General features: G+C 41.8%; 1 protein-coding gene across 1 annotated transcript in view; it reads left to right on the top strand.

Annotated features, from left to right (window-relative positions):
• Positions 1-10,294, top strand: part of LOC104852236 (probable N-acetyltransferase CML1) — a 35,258-nt gene extending 24,964 nt beyond the window's left edge. Inside the window, exons 2-3 of the mRNA XM_019205316.1 lie at positions 9,504-9,622; positions 9,672-10,294. Of these exons, the coding sequence (XP_019060861.1) occupies positions 9,577-9,622; positions 9,672-10,294 (669 nt within the window). The 5' untranslated portion in view covers positions 9,504-9,576. The remainder of the gene's footprint in view (positions 1-9,503; positions 9,623-9,671) is intronic.
• The last annotated feature ends 10,243 nt before the right edge of the window (positions 10,295-20,537 follow it).

The raw sequence follows: 20,537 nt of genomic DNA, 5'->3' as shown, positions 1-20,537 counted from the left end.
TTCAAAGGCTTGGTTCAGTTCTAGTATTTCATTGTTGATGTTTTATCTAGATGATGTCTATTTGTGACAGTGGGGTATTTAGGTCCCCCACTATAATTGTATTAGTGCTTCTTTTTCATGTCCCTTAATATTTGTTTTATATAGTTGTGGGCATCTATATTTGGTGTGTATATATTTATTATTGTCATCTCTTCAATTTGGATTGTTCCCTTTACAAGGATGTAGTGGTTTTCTTTGTCTCTCTCAATCATTTTTGGTTTGAAATTTACTTTGTCTGCTAATAAGATAGCTACCCCTGCTTTTTACTGGGCTCCTGTCACATGGAGAACTGTTTTCCATCCTTTCACTTTCACTCTATGAGTTTCTTTTTTTAACTTGTATACAACATATTGTTGGATTTTGCTTCTGAATCCACTCTGCCAGTCTGTTTCTTTTGATTGGTGAATTGAGGCCATTGATATTGATGTTTATAACTGATATGTATTGACTTATCATTGTCGTGTTATTGCCCTGTTCTTGGGTCTTTTTAGTTTTTCCCTCTGTCCCTTTAGTTTCTTTCCTTGCCTAATTGATTTGTTCTGTTGGACCTCATGGTGTTGTGACCTTCACTGTCTTTTTATAGGATATTGTTTAGAATTGTTTGTAGTGCTGGTTTGAAGTTTCTCAGGTGTTCTTTGTCATGGAAGTATCTTATTTCCCCATCCATTTTAAAAGAGAGTTTTGCAGGATACATCATTCTTGGCTGGAGGTTGTTTTCTTTTAGAGCTTGATATACCTCACTCCAGGCTCTTCTTGATTTGCAGATTTGTGTTGAAAAATGTGCTGTGGTTCTGATGGGCTTTCCTTTGTATGTAATTTGTTTCTTTTCTCTAACTGCTTTTAGCATTTTGTTCTTCTGTTGGATTTCTGGGATCTTGACTCTTATATGTCTAGATTTAGATTTTTTTATAAAGGCTGATTGGAGTCCTATATGCCTCACTTATCTGTATGTTGAATTCTTCCCCTCTGTTTGAAAAATTTTCTGTCATTAATTCTGTGAACAGATTTTTTTAAGTCTTTTGTAGTTTCTCCTGCTACTTCATGGATTCCAATCAGTCTTATGTTATTCTCTTTGCATCATCTAGGAGTCGTTGGATCAAATTCTCATGATCCCTTACTGTTTTTAAGAGATCTCTCTTTTTATGGACACTGACTACAATCCTATCTTTGAAATTCAATCTTCACATTCATTAATTCTATTGTGAATGCTTTCAAGAGATTTTTTTTTTAATCTCCTGGATATCTGTTTGAATCTGTTTCATGGATTCTATTTCTTTCCTGTGTTGGGCATTCAAGGTTCCCATTTCTTTCCTACGCTGGGCATTCATGGCTTCTATCATGGTCCTGAGCTCATCTATTTTTTTGTCTGTTTCTGTTGTAGAGTCTCTAAGCATGTCTTCCATTGTGCTCACCATCTCTGTAGTTATCTGGGAAATTATTTCTGTTTTGAATTTTTCTAGAGCCTGATTGATCTGTTTTGTTACTTACTGTGCTATGAGTTCAGGGTGTCCTGGTGGTTTATTGTCAGACTTTTCCACCTCATTTCTCCCTAGAATTTGCTGTTGGTGAACTGGAAGTCTGTATTTGTGCCTTGTTTAAGTGGTTTTTTTTGTTTGTTTGTTTGTTTGTTTGTTTGTTTGTTTTTTGTCTTTTTTTTTTCATTTTTGTTGTTGTTGGGCTATCCCTGGTTTAATTTCTGGGTTAGTAATTTGATCTTCCAGATATTGCTGGCCTTTAGGTTTTGAGTCTTTAATGTCTCTGAGGCAATCTTATTTTCATTATAACAGGTAGGACAACTAAGTAGATCAATCACAAAACCATAGCCCAAGTGATACAATCACTAACACAATAGCATCAAGCACAGCTTAGAAAATAACAATTTGTGGTAGTTATTAATCTATCACCTTTAACTGTGTGAATTAAGTCAAAATCAAGGACCAGCCCAAAATACGTTTATAGTGAATAAATTCTTCAATATAACAACTTTACCCTTCAGGATGGGGATTTAGAAGGAGTTGGAAGGAGAGGAACACATAGGTAGAAGAATAGAAGAAGGTTTCAAGTGAAGCCAGAGGACACAGGATGAGCACACAAACTCTAGGAAACTGTTAAAGACAAGAGGGAAAGACAGAGTGCAAGAACAAAGGAAAGAATAGAACAATTTAACAGTAATAGGGAATCTATACATTGTATTCACTTTCCTTTGAAGCTAATGACCATGAAGTGAAGAAAAAAGAGAGAAGAAACGAAAAAGAAAGAAGAAATCTGAATTAGGACAGGAAGAGGAACAAAAAGGGAGATAACAAATAATGTGCAGGAGCAAAATACTGAGTGGGAAAAAGAAGAAAGAAAACAGGGAGAATTTGAAGAATGGGAAAAAATAAAATTTTAAAAATAAAATTAAAAATAAGTGGAAAAGGAAGAAAAAATTGTGAAGAGCCTCTTTCAAGATATATCTCTGCTGTCACAATAGACAATGTGTGCAGCAATGTGCAGAGCTAAGGCAATTAGTCTCAGCTAGCCTATGGCAGACTCCTGAGATTCAGGCTGAATTCTGGTTGCAAGTCTCAAGTTGGGCTCCCTTGCCTCCTGCAGGGTTGAACTCTGCAAGATTCTACTGCAAGTTCCAGGTGCCCTTCCCCTGAAGATAGTCCAAGTTCTTCTGGAACGTGGTGATCTCCCCAACTTACTGACTACAGAGGTCTGATGTGCCTTTATTGCTATAGTTCACTTCTGTTCTATCTTCTGGAGCTGAGTAACATGTGTCTCTGCAGTGTGGATCCAGGTACCAGCACAACCAGGAGGCCTGAGAGGCTGATGAAGATCCCCCACTGGGGAAGAAGTAATTGTGGCTGTTTCACCTCTCAGTGGCCATGGAACACTGAGGAGAAAGAATAGTAAGAGCCGCGGTCAGCACTGTCCTTCAGTTTGCCTGGGACCAGGACTATGGTTTTGTGGTGCTTGACACCATCATAGTGCAGTACAGTGCCCTAGTCCTCTACCTTTGCATGATCTTCCAGGAGTCAGGTCAGTCCTTCTTAACCATAATCACAAGGCTTATGGCTATTCCTGCAATTCATTTAATATACCATCTCCCTTCTGCTCCAGTGCCAGGATCTGATCAACTCAACTGGAGTACAGGCAAAACCCACCTTTTAGTAGATAAACAAGAAAATATCATCACTGGGCACATCTGAGTCTAACATTCTTGATAGTAAGGTGAAGATGCTAGAGGCCCTATTCCATTCTGTCTGTTTCATGTGTTCCTTTGTGTAGCCACACAGTAATTTTGCATTTTAAAATCCATGCAGCAGTAATATACATATTTCACTTATTAGTCTGTAGAGCATCAGAGTCTGCTGGATTGGGCTGGGAAGCTCTTAGGACTCAGGATACCTGTGTAAATATTCTTGTTTGACCAAAATACCAGGACCACTGGGCTTCATCCTGCTCATGCAAGACAGCTCAGGCAGGGTTCAAAGTCATTGTAATGGAGTCAAACATAAGTAGAACAGAGTAAAGATATGTGCAGGTTTCTTTCTTTCTTTTTACTTTTATTAGTTCATGTTTGCAGTGCATAATGATTATATTCACTGAAATAATACACTTTGATTCTTTTTTCTCTTTCCCTCCACCCCTTATTTCCAACATGAGATTCGTTTATTTATGAGAACTTTTAAGGTTAATTATCACATACACAGATTGAAAAGCAGACTAATAGGCCAAAAACATATAAAACATATAAGACAATTGTACTAAGTCAAGGTACACTTTTAGATAACATTGTCTGCGCTGGTTCAATGTGTGTGTGTGTGTGTGTGTGTGTGTGTGTGTGTGTGTATTCTGTCAAAAATATATACACACTTTTGATAAAGAAAAACCTGTATAAACATTTTAATACTTATAGAGAATTCATGAGATCACAAGTTACCATTGGCCTCTATAATTACAAGAGGTGTTGAAAGTAGTGACCATTAGCTTCCAGACATTTATCAGTATGGTGAACTGTTGCTTGAGTAACCTTCCTTGGTCATTAAGACTGCTGTATATGCATTTTCAATTTCTTCTCTAATGGCTGGCCATGTAGTGGGTTTTCTGCAATATTCAACATCCTCTAGGTTCCCTCATATGAGGATAGCACTACTATTGAAAAAAATATATACTATTTTTCTTTTCTTGAAGTGTGTATACATTTTTGGATATATATTTTTTATATGAGAAAAAACGTGATATTTAAGCTTGTGCACCTGAGTTACTTCACTTAACAGTATGGTCTCAAGGTGCATCCATTTTTCTACATATGACTCAAGTTTACCCTTATTTATGGCAGAGTAGTACTCCAATGTGATAAATATTACACTTTCTTTATCTATTTATCTTTGATGAACATATAGGCTGTTTCCAAGATTTAGTTATTATTAATGCACTGCAATAAACCTAGGTATGCATATATCTCTATGGTATGATGTCTTTAATCTTTGGGGAAGATACTTAGAAGGGGAATACCTGGGTCAAATTGGATTTCTATTTTTTAGTTTTGGTTTTGTTTTGTTTTTTGTACAGGGATCAAACTTGAGACCTTGCACTTGCAAGGCACTTGGCAGGACCACTGAGCTAAATCCCTGGCCCTTAGTCTCTTTGAGGAATCTCCATGCTTATTTCAAGAGTGGTTTTATCAGTTTACAGCCCCACCAACAATGGAGAAGTGTTTCTTTCTCCCCACAGCCTCATCAGCATTTGTTATTGGTTGATTTTTTTATGGTAGCCACTCTTTCTGGAGTGAGATGGAATCCCGGTGTTGTTTTGATCTACATTTCTCAAATGGCCAATGATGTTGAAGATTTAAAAATGTATTTATTGGCCATTTGTATTTTTTCATCTGAGAAGAGTCTTTTAATGTCAGATTCCATTTTTAACTGAGCTTTAAATTTGACAGTGTCTAAGTTTTTTAGTTCTTTATATATGCTAGATATTAGTCCATTCTGTAGGTTGTCTCCTCCTTTGCTCTGTAGCAGGTTTTACACCTGAAGCTATCCCAGCCTCAGTGGGAGAATGGAGCCAGTCGTATAGAGAAGCTGTACAGTTTCAGTGCAAAGGGGCAGGATGTGGCTCTGTGATTTGAATTGTGGCAGTGATGGTGCTGGCCTAGTAGTAGACCAGTATGTAGACCAGTAGTAGACCAGTAGTAGACCCAGTATGACTCAGGAGGTTGTAGAAAAATAAATAAATGAATAAAGAAAGCTGGTTGTTTACATAGGAGGAATGTGGATGTGTTCCCAGTAGCAAGAAAAGGTCACCAAAGACCCTGTTGGAGACATGTTGTATGATGCCAAAGGCCAACAAACATTGTACCACAAACACTCCAGGGAGGGGGACTGTCCAGTATCAGTTAAGTTTAGGAGTGGTGTCATTCTGGTCCCTGATCCCAGAACCCCTTGGATTATAATCCCTCAGTGGAGACATGTTGTTTCAAAAAACCTGCATTCCTCCTCATTTTACCTTAAAACCTTCCCCTTGGCTCATTCTCTGAATAGCCTCAGAATTTGCTATGAAACTTGAACTCTGTTTTGGTGTTCATTGTTCCTACTTGAACTTCATTAAATTTTAGAGAATAATATTTTTTAGATAACAATATTATATGTATAATATTATTTTGCCACCATAAAAAATAGAAAGGGCTTTTCCAGATTGCTACCTCCTCTAGCCTCTCCCTGTGGACACACCTGTCAGTTTAAACTCTGAACTCCATGGTGTTGTGGCAGAATGCAAAAGGTAACCAAGAAAGAGATATTGCCAACTGAATGTGTGTTTGGGGCTGAAAAAAGGGACAGAGGTCACTGACTGTGATTGTAACCAGTTAGTGCAGCTGTGCTCTCCCAGGAATTCAAGGTAACTTCATGAGGGTCAAGGTGTGAATTGGTTTATATTAACATGGAAAATATATTTTCTTTTGGAAAGCAATTGGAGTAAGCGACACATATTATCTCACTTATTTCCAAAATGAATGATTTACAGAGTTCAGAGTCCTAAAATTGTAATGTGTTCTTCAGTCTCTTTGTTCTTTTCCCATTGTTCATCATTACAGTGTCCTCTTCTTTTTTTTGTTCTATCCTGTAAGTTCAACCAGAGTTGTGGGAAGTGGAGGTTCAGAATTTTTACACTCTGGGGCACTCTTTTATTCTTAGATCCACTTAATTACTATGAACAGCACCTATTATCTAATTCTGTAGACTGAGGAGACGCACATATTGGCAGTGGTCACAACGATTCATATGTCAACCAAAATTGTCAACCATGTACTCAAGACCGAAAATGAATGGTAATCACTACCCTTGAGCTCTGATCAGAACTCAAAGATCTCAAAGCTCAGCAGCTCCCACCAGACACACTGAGTTCCAGCTGCTGCCCCTGTTTCTGTTTTTGCAGGAGGAAGCTGAAGGCAGCACCTACAGGCGATTCCCCATCTTTCCAAGCATGGCCTCTGGCCAGTGTCCTCCTAGGTGCTCTTGCCACAATCCTGGCTGTCCTCTCAAAATCCTTCCTCATGCTCATGCTCCTCTGAATAATTCTAACACCTGCCATTTCCCAAATATTCCCAAATATACCTCCAGGTAGTACAAATCTCACCATCTTCACTCTCTCTCAATGGACAAGCCATTCAGGTCTCTCATGGGTTCTTGCTGATGTATCCTTTTCGACATTGAGCAAAGTTGCACCTTCAATGAGCTTCTTCCTGCAAAAGTTAGTGGGCAAACAAGACCTTTCAGCAAATTAGAAAAAAAGGTGTCTTTTCTCTATGTCTAATTGAGAAATAGCAAGGCTTTGTGTTAGCCAGCCTGACTCCATTTGTGTAAAGTTGGGTGATTCGGGACAGTGGCCTTCCCTTTCCTCTCCACACCATTGGGAGTCTTCTCAGTTAATTCATAACAGACCAACCACAGCATCTGTGTGAGTCTGCAACTATGTTATTTTTGTGACCTTTTGGTAGAGCGATCTTCAACTATGTTGTCTTTACTACCTTGTAAACAAAAGACTCAGGCACCTATGTGATACTTTGTTTTAACTAAACTATGTGAAATTGCCCAAGGGACCCCCCCCCACTGACTTACCAAAGTTCTGCTCCTGTGAAGTTTCCCTTGTGCTCCCCCACTCCACGAGCACTCCCCAAATAAAAGAGCCTTTAAAAGGACCCTACAAACTGCCTTTCCTTGATCCAGAGCTTTTGGAGACCTGAGCCTGCTTTGGACCACCAGCTATGATAATAAAGTATTCTGTTTAATTCAGAGTGTGGTGCACCTCTATAGTTCTAGCTTGATTGGCCCTATAACACCTTCAGCCATTGGAATCAGAATAGACTGTACATTAGTGCATGGTAGGCATTCCTGACCAGGTACTCTTGTACCTGCACAACTGTGTCTGGGGGACCAGTTTCTTTCCAGGATTATCCATGTGCTTCTGGGCTTGTATCATTCTACTCTAGAATCCTGATTCATGTTCCATGTGCAGAAAGAGTGATGACCACGCACCCTCACACACACCCTATTCATTTAGCTCCCTGCTAACAACATGTCTGTGGCTTTCCTTGCCCCTGGAATAGAATCCACACCACATATCCTGCATGTAGACTCCTGGGTGCCCTCACCTACTCCCTCCAAAGACAGTTTGGGCAGCCACCTTTCCCCAAAGCTGTGTCTTTCTTCTCTCTGTGTTCAGGCTTCTATTCCACACCTGAGAAGGTCATCTCACTGTGTACTGAGGCCTCCTTCCTCATATTTTCCTCTCCTGGCTCTTACAACAGCTGGGAGAACTTCCTTCTGCCTCCACACTGAAATCTCCTGAGAACTCCTTCCCTGGAGAACCCCACATCATTGCATCTCTGCCACCTTCCAAGTATCTACTTACTCCCTGCTGCACAGTAAGAAATCCACACAGAAAGATTAGATTTTTCTATAGTTCTATTTCAGAGAACTTTGAGAGGAAAAAACCAACACTTTCACTGTCCTGTGAAGATGTTGCACATAGGTAAGTTTGAGCACAGTAGTGAAAGGGAATCATTTCCCCCAGTGAGGAGACTTCCATGGAGAGGGAATAGCACTGCATTTTGCTTTGCCTGTCTTAGGTGCATCCTCAGTTAAAATTTGTAGGAAGTGTGATGGCGGTGACCCTAAGCCACCACTAAGGCCCGTGGTGGACAGTGCCCACTGTCCTACCATTTGGCTGAATGTCAGCACTGCTGGGGTCTGAAAACCACACGAGTAGTACAACAAGGGGATCCAAACATTGCTGAGGAACTGAACAGAGGAGAGGATGTGTGTGGCTGCTATTTCTGGGTGGCTGAATCTGTACTAGGAGTTGCTTTCAAAGCAGTGCAGCTGAGAAGGACTTTATTACTGAGCCAGGAGATCTGAAACCTGGCCCTAGATAAAAGAGCCCCAGGAGAGTGCACAGTTTCAAAACTCCTACCACAAATTGTAGTGAACAATGGTAGAATGTGCACAGGGCTTAGTGTGTCACGTGACAGTTGCTGTGCCCTGAAGGAAGCAGAAAAAGGGTCCAGGGCTTTGATGAGGGTGAGGACCTTTCAGCCATTCCAGATCCTGTGTCCTTCTACAAGGTAATTCCTCGGGAATTGAAAGGTGAATCACCAAGATCAAAGCTTCCTGTTCTTGCACTTTCCTATTACTGGACCTTGCTGTTTATGATTAAGAAATATTCATGAGCCAAGTAATGAATGACATTTAGATCTGCTGTGCAGCAGTGGGGCAGTCCCCAGACAGTGTCTTTGGGGAGTCAGTTGGTTGCAGAAGCCTGAGGTCACTCTCCACATTCTTGACTCTGTAGTAAGAGGTAAGATGATATGGGTGCAAATTTAGCACTCTCAGTGTTGGCCCAAAGAACCAAAGTGTCTTGGGAATCTCAATATTGAGCCATATTGGTCCTTGAAACTTTTACCTTATCAGCATTCAATAGAATTATAATTGGGTGAAGGAGATGTTAATAAATCTCCTGCTGGAGAATATAGGATCACAGCCATAGAGAAACCATAGGAAGGGAACAAAAGGCTAAGGATGCAAGGTCTGGTTGCCACATGAGTCATCTCAATGTACCAAGAGCTTCAAAGAACCAGTAATAGGGTATTGCAGTAGTAATGGACAGAATTGGACATACCAGCACTTCTATTCTAGCCTCAAACAATTCTAGTAGGCAGAGTGGTTTTTTTTTCTTCCCTTTTCTGCAGTTAAACATACACGGGTTCAGGGAGATTAAGCGATATGTCAAGGTCATGCAGCTAGAAATGGGAGGAACCTTGTCCCAATAAATGCTTCTGATCATCATCCTCTTTTGGTGCTGGTGGCCTGCTTCCTTTGGGGCCACAGCAGAAGGACACACACTGAGCAAGGTTTCCATTGTGCCTGGGTGACCAGGAGTGGTTGGGTCCTCACACAGCTCTCCCTCTTCTGCAGGGCTGCAGGGAAGTCACACAGGCAGCTTTGGCAACCCCTGGAGGACTGAAGTGGTAGACACACAAGTGGCAACATGACTCCTCATCACATCCGCACATATCGGGAGAGCGACCGAAAACCAGTCCTGGACTTGTATCACACCCGCATATCGGGAGAGCGACCGAAAACCAGTCCTGGACTTGTTCTGCAGGGGCATGACTGAGCATGTCCCTGCCACCTTCCGCCACATGCTGATGCTGCCTGGAACCCTCCTGGTTGAGCTCGGGGTGCCCCTCTCCCTGCTCCTGTTCTCTGGCTCCTGGCTCCTGGCGATCACATCCAGCCTCACTCTGCTGCTCTTGTTGTGGCTCCTCGCCAGATACAACTGGAAGCTGTATGTGGCCACATGTTTGCGCACAGACATGGCTGACATCACCAAATCCTACCTGAGTGCGTGCGGCTCCTGCTTCTGGGTGGCCGAGTGTGGGGGGCAGGTGGTGGGCACTGTGTGTGCTCTGCCGGTGAAGAATCCCCCACTGGGGAAGAAGCAGTTGAAGCTGTTTCACCTCTCAGTGGCTAAGGAGCACCGAGGAGAGGGGATAGCGAAAAACCTGGTCAGGACTGTCCTCCAGTTTGCCCGGGACCAGGGCTATGTTGAAGTCGTGCTTGAGACAAATATAATACAGCACAGTGCCCTGGCCCTATACCAGGGCATGGGCTTCCGGAAGATGGGCCATTATTTTATGAATATAATCTGGAGGCTGGCAGGTGTTCCTATATTTCATTTAATGTATCAACTCCCTTCTGTTTAGGATAAGGACCTGTAATCTATTTATTTGTCTATTAATCAGACTCTGATGGAGTCTGTTGTAGTAACAAGCAAACTGTGACATTTCTGTGTTTACAAACCATAAAATCTCATTCTTGTCCCCATCTGAGTCCAGCATGTGTGATGGCAGTTTGCATGTAGTTGCAGTTTTTCTCCATGTGGACTTACCCGCCTCATTATTCTAGTGATAGATATTCTTATGATAGTGTCACATCACAGTACTAGACACACATATTCTCAGAAGTTGTGGGCCAGCAGTTTCTGCTGGATTTGCTTGGGAGCTTGCTGGTCCCAGGACATCTGTGCAAATGTCCTGGGACCAGCTGCAGTGCTGGGCATCTAGGCTTCATTCTGTTTCTCTTGTCTGACTGATACTGGGTTCAAAGTCCTGAAGAGGTGTTAAAACAACACCAGAAAAGAAGCCAGACTTTTTCAAACCTTATCTTTGACATGAGTTATAGCCACAGGGCAAGGGGCTGAGATTCATTGCTGTGAAAAGATTTGAGCAGCGATGTGCTACATCTTCTCTAGTCAGAAGGAGTTGCAGAGAGGATATTTGCATGAGAAATCATGGATGTGTTGAGCCCTCATACTGACTAGACCTGGCTGGTTAGTGTGTGTGGGGCGGGGGAGTGGTTTCTGTGTGTACAGGAAGAGCAGATGTTGAGAAAATGACTGTCCCAGATCGGTCATTATTGGGACCCAGATTGGACTCTGCCCTGTCCCTATAGTCTCCAGTACTCTAGAATTGTTGCTGCCTTGTCCTGACCATGTCCTCCTGGACAAGGGTAAGTGGGGATTGGGTCTGTGCTGAATGTTTCAGAGCCATCTCTGTCCCAGTTACTTCATCTCTAACACTAGAGAGCCCTTGGGGCTAGAGTCCCTTTCTGAGTCCCTCAACCCCATAGGCTGACCTTCTGCAGAATGCATGAGTCCAAGCACTCCTCAGCCAAGTTCTTGTAACACTGAAGCACTGCTGTGTGTTCTCCTCTAGCCTGGTATGTATCTTCCTTTTTACTGGAGGGTCCCATGCACAATTACCCCAGCTGACCCTGACACAGCCCAATGAACCTGCATGGAGGCTCTTTGCCACATTTCAGGGAAAGATTCCAAATGTCACTGACTTGTCTGGGGTCAAAGGCCTCAACAGTCCCCCATCTATGCTTCTCAGTTGACCCTGGCCTTATGAAACACCCACAATTCTGTCTTCCAACCCTTCCCCCTCCTTCAGGTTGCCTCCCTGTGCTTCTCTGAACTCAGTCATTTAGGCATCTATCCCACTCCCCCACTAGGCCCTTTTACACCTGGGTTGTGTTTGTACTATCTTCTCACTTAGTGGTGGAGCCCTCAGGATAGCTCACTGAGGTGGGGGAAGAAAGCCATAGAGCTTCCTCCATTTCTTGCTGCTACAAGTTCTCACCCAGCAATCCCATTTCCTCAGGAGCAGTTCCCATGTGGGTATGAGGTTGGGGTAGGACATGGAGGAGGCCAGGATGTTTCCTGTGTTTTGGAAAGTTAATTAGGTAGCAGCAAATAGATTTGCTAAGCTCACACACATGTGGACAGGCCATGCTGGGATCAGGAGCCAGAGAGGCAGAGAGGCAAAGGACCAAGGTGGAAATTCTGTCACAGGGAGGGCATCCTGTACACTGAGGAAGGGCACCCCGACTGGTGGAGGCTCCCACCAGGGCCTTGGGCCTCTGCTTCTGGCACCCAGATGCAGCCCTGAAGCCTGGCCTATCCAACTCCTGCATTCTCCCTGCCTCTGTCAACAGCTCTGTTTCCCTCAGTTATGTTGTAGGTCTTCAAACACTGTGTTCCTGTAATTATGGTATTAACTTGAATTTAAAACACTTAGTAGATTGGCTTAGGACAGTTCTGGGTGTGTCTGGATGATTGACTTACTGAAGACTGAAGAGCCTCCCTAGTTTGAGGGGACACCAACCAATAGGCTTGTAGTGTAAATGGAATAAAACAGCAAAGAAAAGGAAGTCTCACTTACACTTCTTGGGAGGAGCTCCATTTTTTTGCCATTGCCTTTCAACACCTGCCTGTCACACTTCTTCCAAGGACTTGGAGGAAAAGCCCTAACTGTGCAGGTGACACCCTGTGTCTGTTCTTGGGGGAAGGGCATGACTGGGTCATAGAGCAGGCCAAGGGCTACAAAAAGGTCAAGGAAATCTCTAGATGAGAAGAGAAATTGTATCTCCACACCTGAGACCGCATGTAAAAATAAAAAACCAGTCGTTCATACAACTTGGTGGAAACAAGGGTTTGGAGAGATAAGGAAACGGAATGATGTCTGTGGAGATACAGGCTTCCTCTTGGGCTGATGAGGGTTTGAGGACTTGATAAGGTGGTGTTGGTCCACCTTGTGAATGTTGCAAATGCTGCAGGCCATGTGGGATTTCCGTAAGTAGAGACCTCAGGGAAGAGCCAAAGGGCGGGACAATGTGGTCTTCTGGTACAAGTGCTATGCCAGTGTACCAAGAAGCTCAGAGAGTAATGAGATGACAACAGGATTGGTTTCTTCTTAGGCTTCTCTTCCTGTCTGGTAAATGGCCAACATCTCCCTATATCTCTTCCCATTTTCTTTCTTCTCTCTTCTAGTCCTAATCTCTTCTTCCTTTTTAAGGGGCAGTCCATGCAGTGGAACCCAGGATCTCTCACTTTCTACCACTGAGCTATATATCTTTCACCTCCTCCTCTTAAAAGGATGACAAACATATTGGAGTAAGGCTGATCCTACTGATCTCTTTTTAACTTGTTTTCTTAGATACTGGGACTAGAATGTCAATTTATGAATTATGGGAAGATCTAACTCAGCATATAGCAGGCTGACCCACTGTTTTCTAAATCTGGCAGATGGAGCACACCCTGAAATTTTTATTTACCTTTACCTTTTATTTATATTGCACTCTACCACTGTGCTACACTTTCAGCTCCTCTCTGCTGTATCTATCTGTAAGCGCATGTATACACACTATCTATCTATCTATCTATCTATCTATCTATCTATCTATCTATCTATATTTAGTTTATTTTTGAAAGAGATGGGCTCTTGTTATGTATGACCAAACTGGCCCAAGTAGCTAGAACTACAGGCATGTGCCACTGTGCCCAGCTCTATGTTTTTAATTTCCAAGTGTTGACTTTCATTTTTTGAATGGGATTTTTTCTTTTTCAGAAAATATCACCATTCTTGGGTTGTAGATATAGCTCTGTGGTGGAGCACAAGCCAAGCAAAAGTGAATCCCTGGATTTGATCCCCAGGAGCACAATATATATATATATATTTTTTTTCAAAATAGTCTATTATCTATTTTTTAACATTATCAGTTTTTAAAGTTTATTCTGTTCTTTGCATCGATTTTTTTATATTTGTTTATATATCTGTTGTTCATGTTGGAGGTGTTCCTGTTTCACCTTGGGGCCATCCTTCTTTACCCATCTGTCTAGATGTATGATTGAAATAAAAAGCTGATGGAAATATTACTCTTATTGGACTTGCATTGAGGTGGCTAGTCAGTTTGTTGTTCACTTACCCCCTGAAGAACATATTTATTCTTTATTTTCATCTTTACTGCCATCTCTCATCTCAATCCCATTCTCTTGGTAGATTTTTCTTTTTATTGTTCTTACTACAATCAGATTTTTCTATGAACAAACTTACCAAGGACTATGAACTTGGAAAAAATATCAAAAGGAATTTATAGCAAGTATTTACCTTCAAAATTCAAAATGGGTCATTTCACAGAAAGACTTCAGAACTGGGCCAGAGATTTAGCTCAGTGGTTTTTGGTGCCTGCCTTGCAAGCCCAAGGACCTGAGTGCAATCCCCGGTACCACTCTCCCGCCCTCCCCCGCAAAAAAAGACTTCAGGGTTTGTGGAAAATTTTTTTCTTCTAAAAATTTATTCTGTAATGGAGTTTTCTGGGTAAAATTCAACAGCTTTTAATGACCGGCTTGTTTGTGTGAGGGCTACCATGGAATAAATTAGCACAAAAATGCAAAAAAGTCTTATAACTAAGTATTCACTGTCACAGACATAGTCAACAAGGTCAGTTACTCTCAGAAGTTCCTCTTCCCCTTCTGGTGCTCCTGCTCCTGCCCAGCTCTTGGCCCACTGGGTGCAAGGCTTGCCCTGACTGTGCTGTGGTCAGAAGCTTTTCAGGCAGCTCACTAATCAACTGTTTTGCCTGGACTCAGTACATTAGTAGAAGACAAATCCACTAACCTATCATTCAAAGGGTTTCCCACTTTGGCTATATTTTCAAAGTCCACTTCTTCAAAACTTTTGATCTGATAGGGTGGATTTCTTGGTGTTCGCCTGCTCTGAGGGCAAGACTGAGATTTTTTCTTTAAAACTTTTTTCCCTATCGTTTGCTGGAATTTGGGCAGGAGCTAGAGTTTCAGGCATGAGCACCAGTGAACTAAGAATTTAATTGCCAATGAATTGCTTTGGGTGTTTGTTCTCAGTCAAGTAATCACAAGTGATTTTGTGTGTATCTGCACACTCTGAAGGAATGGAGTTAATGGAGTGTCCTAAGTCATAATTTGAACCTAAAACACCAGTCACTACACTGCTATTGTCCAGAGAGGCCCATCCAATATATTATGTAAACCTCCTTCCCAAGGACATTCTGACAGAGGTCCTAGAACTGTTTTAAGAAAGCAAGTCCATTTCTGTTGTTCTCCTCATGGGAATGACTTATGGTCTTCATGTTCCATTTTCAACTCTTGTGAAGACTTCTGCATCAGACTGCAAGCTGCCTTCTCACTGCAGGTTGCTGTGTTCACTTCCGTATGTGCATGCCAGAGATTGTACAAGTACTCTGCTCCACACACACTTGTGCCACCATGTCCTTGGTGTTCCAGGTGGTTCCCTTGACTCTCCTGCAGTCTCTGTGAGCCAGTTATTCTCAGAGGCACATCCCCTCCATAGAGTCTGCTTTGCCAACCCTACCCTCCCTGCTGATACTGATCCCTTTCCCTAAAGGTGCCTTGTGTCATTATTCATTTCATTTATAGCTCATGCTATATGAATGCAGGATCTTACTGGAGACCCCTGCAGTTAGATTCAAATATCCTGACCAGTATAAGATGCAGACCTGCAGGGGTAAAAAAAAATACTAAAAGTCAGAACTAAGATAGAGAAAGCAGGATGCCAGGACAACCAATGCCTATGCAACCAACAAAGGCCCTTGTCAGTCCCAGGCACTGGCTTTTATTGTCAGTTAATTGGGGGTAAAGGCAAGCTACGTGCAAGGACAGGGCTATGTGTGGTGTCTATGGAAATCAATGTAAATGAGGCTCATAAAGGATAAGACAAAGCATTCTCGAGTTTGGAACAGAATAGACAGAATATATCATTGTAATTAGAACATTGTCTTACTAGTAAGAAGGTTGTAGTTATTGAAACGGAATTTGGATGTGGGTTAATCTAACTGTGGCAGTAGGCTTCAGCCAGACTCTCATCTATAAAGAAGCCAACTGTGGAATTAACTTTTCACAGCCTGCTTTGGGCATAATCAATATTATGGTCCCACGCAGGATCTAAGGTATCACCTCAGATATCTTCAACACCCTCCTCCTGTTTTTGTTTGTTTTTTTATTTGTTTTGAGACAGAGTGTCACCATGTAGTTCAGGCTGGCCTTGAATTTACTATGGAGCCCAGGCTGGCCTTGAATTTGCAGTGATCTTCCTGCCTCGGCCTCCTGAGTGCTGGGATTAAAAATGTGCCCCACCATGCCTGGCACCCTCCTTCTTTGTGACGGTACCATCTGCCTCTGTGTCCACAATGCCCCTTTTAGCCTTTGCCAGCAAATCTTATTGAGATCCCCAAGCTGATCAGAACTGATGTTAACTCTGGACTTGCACGGTCCTTCTGACTCCACACTGAGCTCTCTCTGCTCAGATCTGCACCCACTTAGATTTAGTTGTGTAGATGAAATGCTACACAACAGGCTACAACAGGGAACTGGTCAGCTGAGCTGCCACTGAAGGGTGGGGTGATAGTCCAGATGTGTGGAGCAGGCAGCTCCCTCTGGGGGTTTGTGGTTAATGAGATGGAAAGAACAGGAGGGACACTGGCAGGTAAATGCCCCTTCCAGTGTCCCTCCTGTACTCTACTCTCAGCCACACTTTTACTACTGAGCCTGCTAGGAAAGGTCCAGCCTCCTGAGTGAACACAAAGACAAACATCCTGCATATCTTCCTGGCCCGTTGCTAAGCCTGCAAGTGCAGTAGCTCCTTATACTATCACATTACTGTGCCTTAAAATATATATACATATTTTTACCTTACCATTTTCTTCACCCTTCCCATTCTATTACATATCTCAAATAAAATACCAGTGATTAAATCCTTCCCTCTGGCTCTGATTTCTAGAGGATCCCTGATATTTGTTTATAAAAATCAAACAGTCTGTTTGGCCTAGTGGTCCCTGCCATAATACCAGTACTCAGGAGGCTGAGGCAGGAAGATCTCCATGAATTTCGGGCCAACCCAGGCTACATAGTGAATTCAAGGCCAGGCTGAACTACATAATGAGACCTTGTCTCAAACAAACAAACAAACAAACAAACAAACAAACAAACAAAAATCAGGCATCATAACATCGTAACATTTAAATTGTTCAACTACACATAAGATAGGAAAAGTACCTGATCTTTTCTGTTGCTTAGACATTGAATTCCACAAGCGTTATCTTCTAAGACAATACAAATGTCCATTATATCCAAGGTAAAAATTTTTAAAGAACTAAAACTTTCATTTTTTTATTATATTATACACCTATAGGAATCAATTTTGGAATCTGTATATTAACACTTTCAAGGTTCAGTTCACTTTAATGCACGATAATAACTACAAATATTTATACAAGCCTATATTCCACAGAGAACAAGGTGGTACCCTTATGAAAGTTCTCACTCAACACCTTATCAACTTGGAGCCTCTGAACAAGGTTGTGTATAGTATATTAACCCTGCAGCTTAGCTCTAAAGGGATCAATCTTTAACTGTGAGATGAGTTTTTTAAAAGCAGGGAAAAGCACCTCCCTTTTGTGTACACTTCTGTGAATTCATATGAACTTTTGAGAAATACATGCAGCTTTGTAATCACCACTACAGTCTAAATATAAAACAGTTCCCGGCCCTCGATTCCCTCCAACCATTCTGCAGGTGAGCACATTCACTAACACGAGGCCCTGGCATCTGCTGCTCTGTTTTCTGTCCCTGTAGTTTTGTCTTCTACAAGTCATCCAGGTGGTAACATAGTAGAATTTAGCATTCCAAACGCAGCTCCTTTCAGGTAGCAAACTGTTTTAGACATTCACCCATGACATGGACGGGGTCATCTGTTCATTCCTTTTTGTTGGTGAGTTAGCAGTCTATGTATGGTGTGTGAGGATTTGGATATCCATTCACAAGCTGAAGGATATTTGGGTTGTTAACAATGTTTGACTTTTGAGCAAAGCTGCCACAAACGTTCCCGGATCTGATTTTTATGTGTACATATCTTTATTTCCTTCAGAGTGGGACTGCTGCTGTGCAGTGAGGGTATGCTTAACTTTAAAACAAACTGCAAAACTTTTCTAAAATGGCTACACTACTTTAGATCTCCATCAGATAAGTACATGACAGTTTTAATTGTTCACATCCTTCCCACCACTTACTTAGCTATTCTATTCAAAGATGTAATTACTTCAGTTATTCTATTTAAAGATGTAATGCTGTCTCATAGCTTTTAGAAACAGCTTTAGAGATACTAGCAATCCAATACACTATACATTTTTAAAGTATACAATACACATATTAAAAGAACACATATTAAAATTTACATATTAAAGCCATTGCCACAATAAAAGAGGAACATGTACATTATTCTAGCCTTCTCATTTCCCTGTCTAATGCCCTTTCCACCCTAGTTCCCCAATACAGGCAAGCACTGATCTGCCTTCTGTCACTATCTATCCTTTTATACAAATGGCGCATATGGAATGTGCACTTCTTAAGGTCTGGCTTATTTGCTTTGGCCTTATTTTAAGATTCATCTTAGTTTTTGAATGCAGCAAAAGCTGATTCTTTGTATTGCTGTGCTATATTCTATAATATATGTGAGAATCAGTTTATCTATTCATTTGATGAACATGTGAATAGTTTCCAGCTTTTGAGGGTCACAAACAAATTGCTATGAAGTGAGACGACATTTTAAATATATATTAATCAACTTCACTGTAGAATAATTTGTAACCTATAGAATGTACTCTTCTAAAGTATGTGTGCAATGAATTTTCACAAATTCATAATCCCCCATAATACAACATCAAGATTCAGAATACTGGATTCAGTCCAACAGTTCCTGTGAAACAGTGTCTCACATCCACTGTCCTGAGGATACACTGATTTGCCTTTTGTCACTCTAGAATAAATCTGTAATTCCTAGTTTTGTAGATATGGAGTTCTACCATGATGTGATTTTCATTTTTCACCATTTTTCCTGAGCACATTTTTTAGATTCATACATATTAAAACTATCTTTAGTTCATCCCTTCTTTATTAGTGAGTAATATTGCATTGTACAATTTTTCCACTATTCATTCATGCGGTGTTAATGATTGATTATTTCCAGTTTATGGTTTTTACAAGTAAAGTTGATATGGACACTCCTGTATAAGTGCAGGACAGTTCTCTGGGTGACCTTGAACTAGCTCAGTTTTCTCTCTCTTCTCCTTTCTGGATCCCAACAATAACTGGAGCATGCTGGGAATGCAACATCCCCCCATAGGAAGTGACAGATGCCAACAATTACAATAGGCTTCACTTGAGTCCCATCACATCACAGATATCCTCTGATGCTGTAGCTCAGTATGTCATGTAGCTGCCCTCCTTCCAAGCAGGCTGTGCTTCTTTTTGGAGTCCCGCAGCCATGGTGAAAGTGTTGCATCTGCAGAAGAATTTCCATCCACCCTAGGTGTGGGAAGCCAGCCATAGCCCACTGGCTTTTTGAAAGACAATATTTGTTCCTTTTTAAGGACTGCACATGTTAAACTTGTTTTGACCCTGCACGGGAGAAACACGGACAGCCAAAGATCTGTAGGAGTCAGGTGTTGTTAACTCCATTTTGTTATGTTAAAGATCTGATGTTATCTATAGGAGCAGGTATTGAGGTTACTATGGTAATCCTAGCCCATAATAGTTTGGTCTTTTCCTTTAAAAGGCTGATGCCTGCCTGCAATAAACGTCGCCTTGATCAGACTCTTGTCTTGGCGTCCTTCCTTTCTCTCTGCCCCATCTCCACCCCGCTGCTCTTTCAGGTTTGAGGCACTGCGGAACAGTGCTCTGCGTCGCCGGTTCGCGACACCTAGGCAGCTTTCCTGAGCCTTGGGAGACCAGCTCACAATGAACCCCAGGCTTCTGTGCTACTTCCATGCCCATCTCTCCTTGTGTATGTGGGAGGTCTGTCCTATTACTGAGCTAAATGCCCAGCCCTTCAAATCTCTTTTCTACATTGTTTTGAGAGCCCTTCCCCCAGATACACAGAGTCTGCTACCAGACTTCCTTCAGTCACTGTTTCAAATGGTCCTTTTTTTTTTTTGAGATTTTTCTAAGCCATCCTATTTACAACAGTTCTATCCACAGCCTGACATTTCCCCCTTTTTTCTATTTTTTGCATAGAAAATACTCATCCAATAGCTATGTCTGTTTTTCTCTGTAAAGAAAAACAACATATTGATAAAGATGAGTCATAAAGAAATTGGAATATAATTTATACTGTTTAGCCTCTTGAGGTTTATACAAGGATTTTCATCAAAGTTTGGTGCCCACTCTAGAAGAAGGAAGAGGCTGACCTTATCCATTATGCAATCTTGTGAGTCCTCCAAATCACTGAGGGGAGTTGGCTCCAGGACTCTCTCAAAGTAACTGCGACCAGAGTATTAAGCAAACACAGTTGCACCTGCCCTGGAAACCAGGTGTTGAACCTGGAGCACTGGAAATGACTATATAAGGTAGATCTCATCTCAGCCAATACTTTGCTTTGTACAGAAAGAAATGCAGGAAAAGCTGAGCAAGCTGCAAAACTGGATAAGGACAAAGCTGGAACATGTAACCAGACCTCACTTTCCACTCTGGATCAGAAATCCTTTTTGCCTCCACCTGAAGTGAGGCAGTAGCATCTGTTACTCTTTTGTCTGCTGATAGAATTCAGACTTCTGGGTCAG

The sequence above is a fragment of the Fukomys damarensis genome, unplaced genomic scaffold (assembly GCF_012274545.1).
Source record: "Fukomys damarensis isolate Sample0158 unplaced genomic scaffold, DMR_v1.0_HiC HiC_scaffold_2, whole genome shotgun sequence".
Taxonomy (NCBI): domain Eukaryota; kingdom Metazoa; phylum Chordata; class Mammalia; order Rodentia; family Bathyergidae; genus Fukomys; species Fukomys damarensis.
This window is presented reverse-complemented; position numbering and strand designations above follow the sequence as displayed.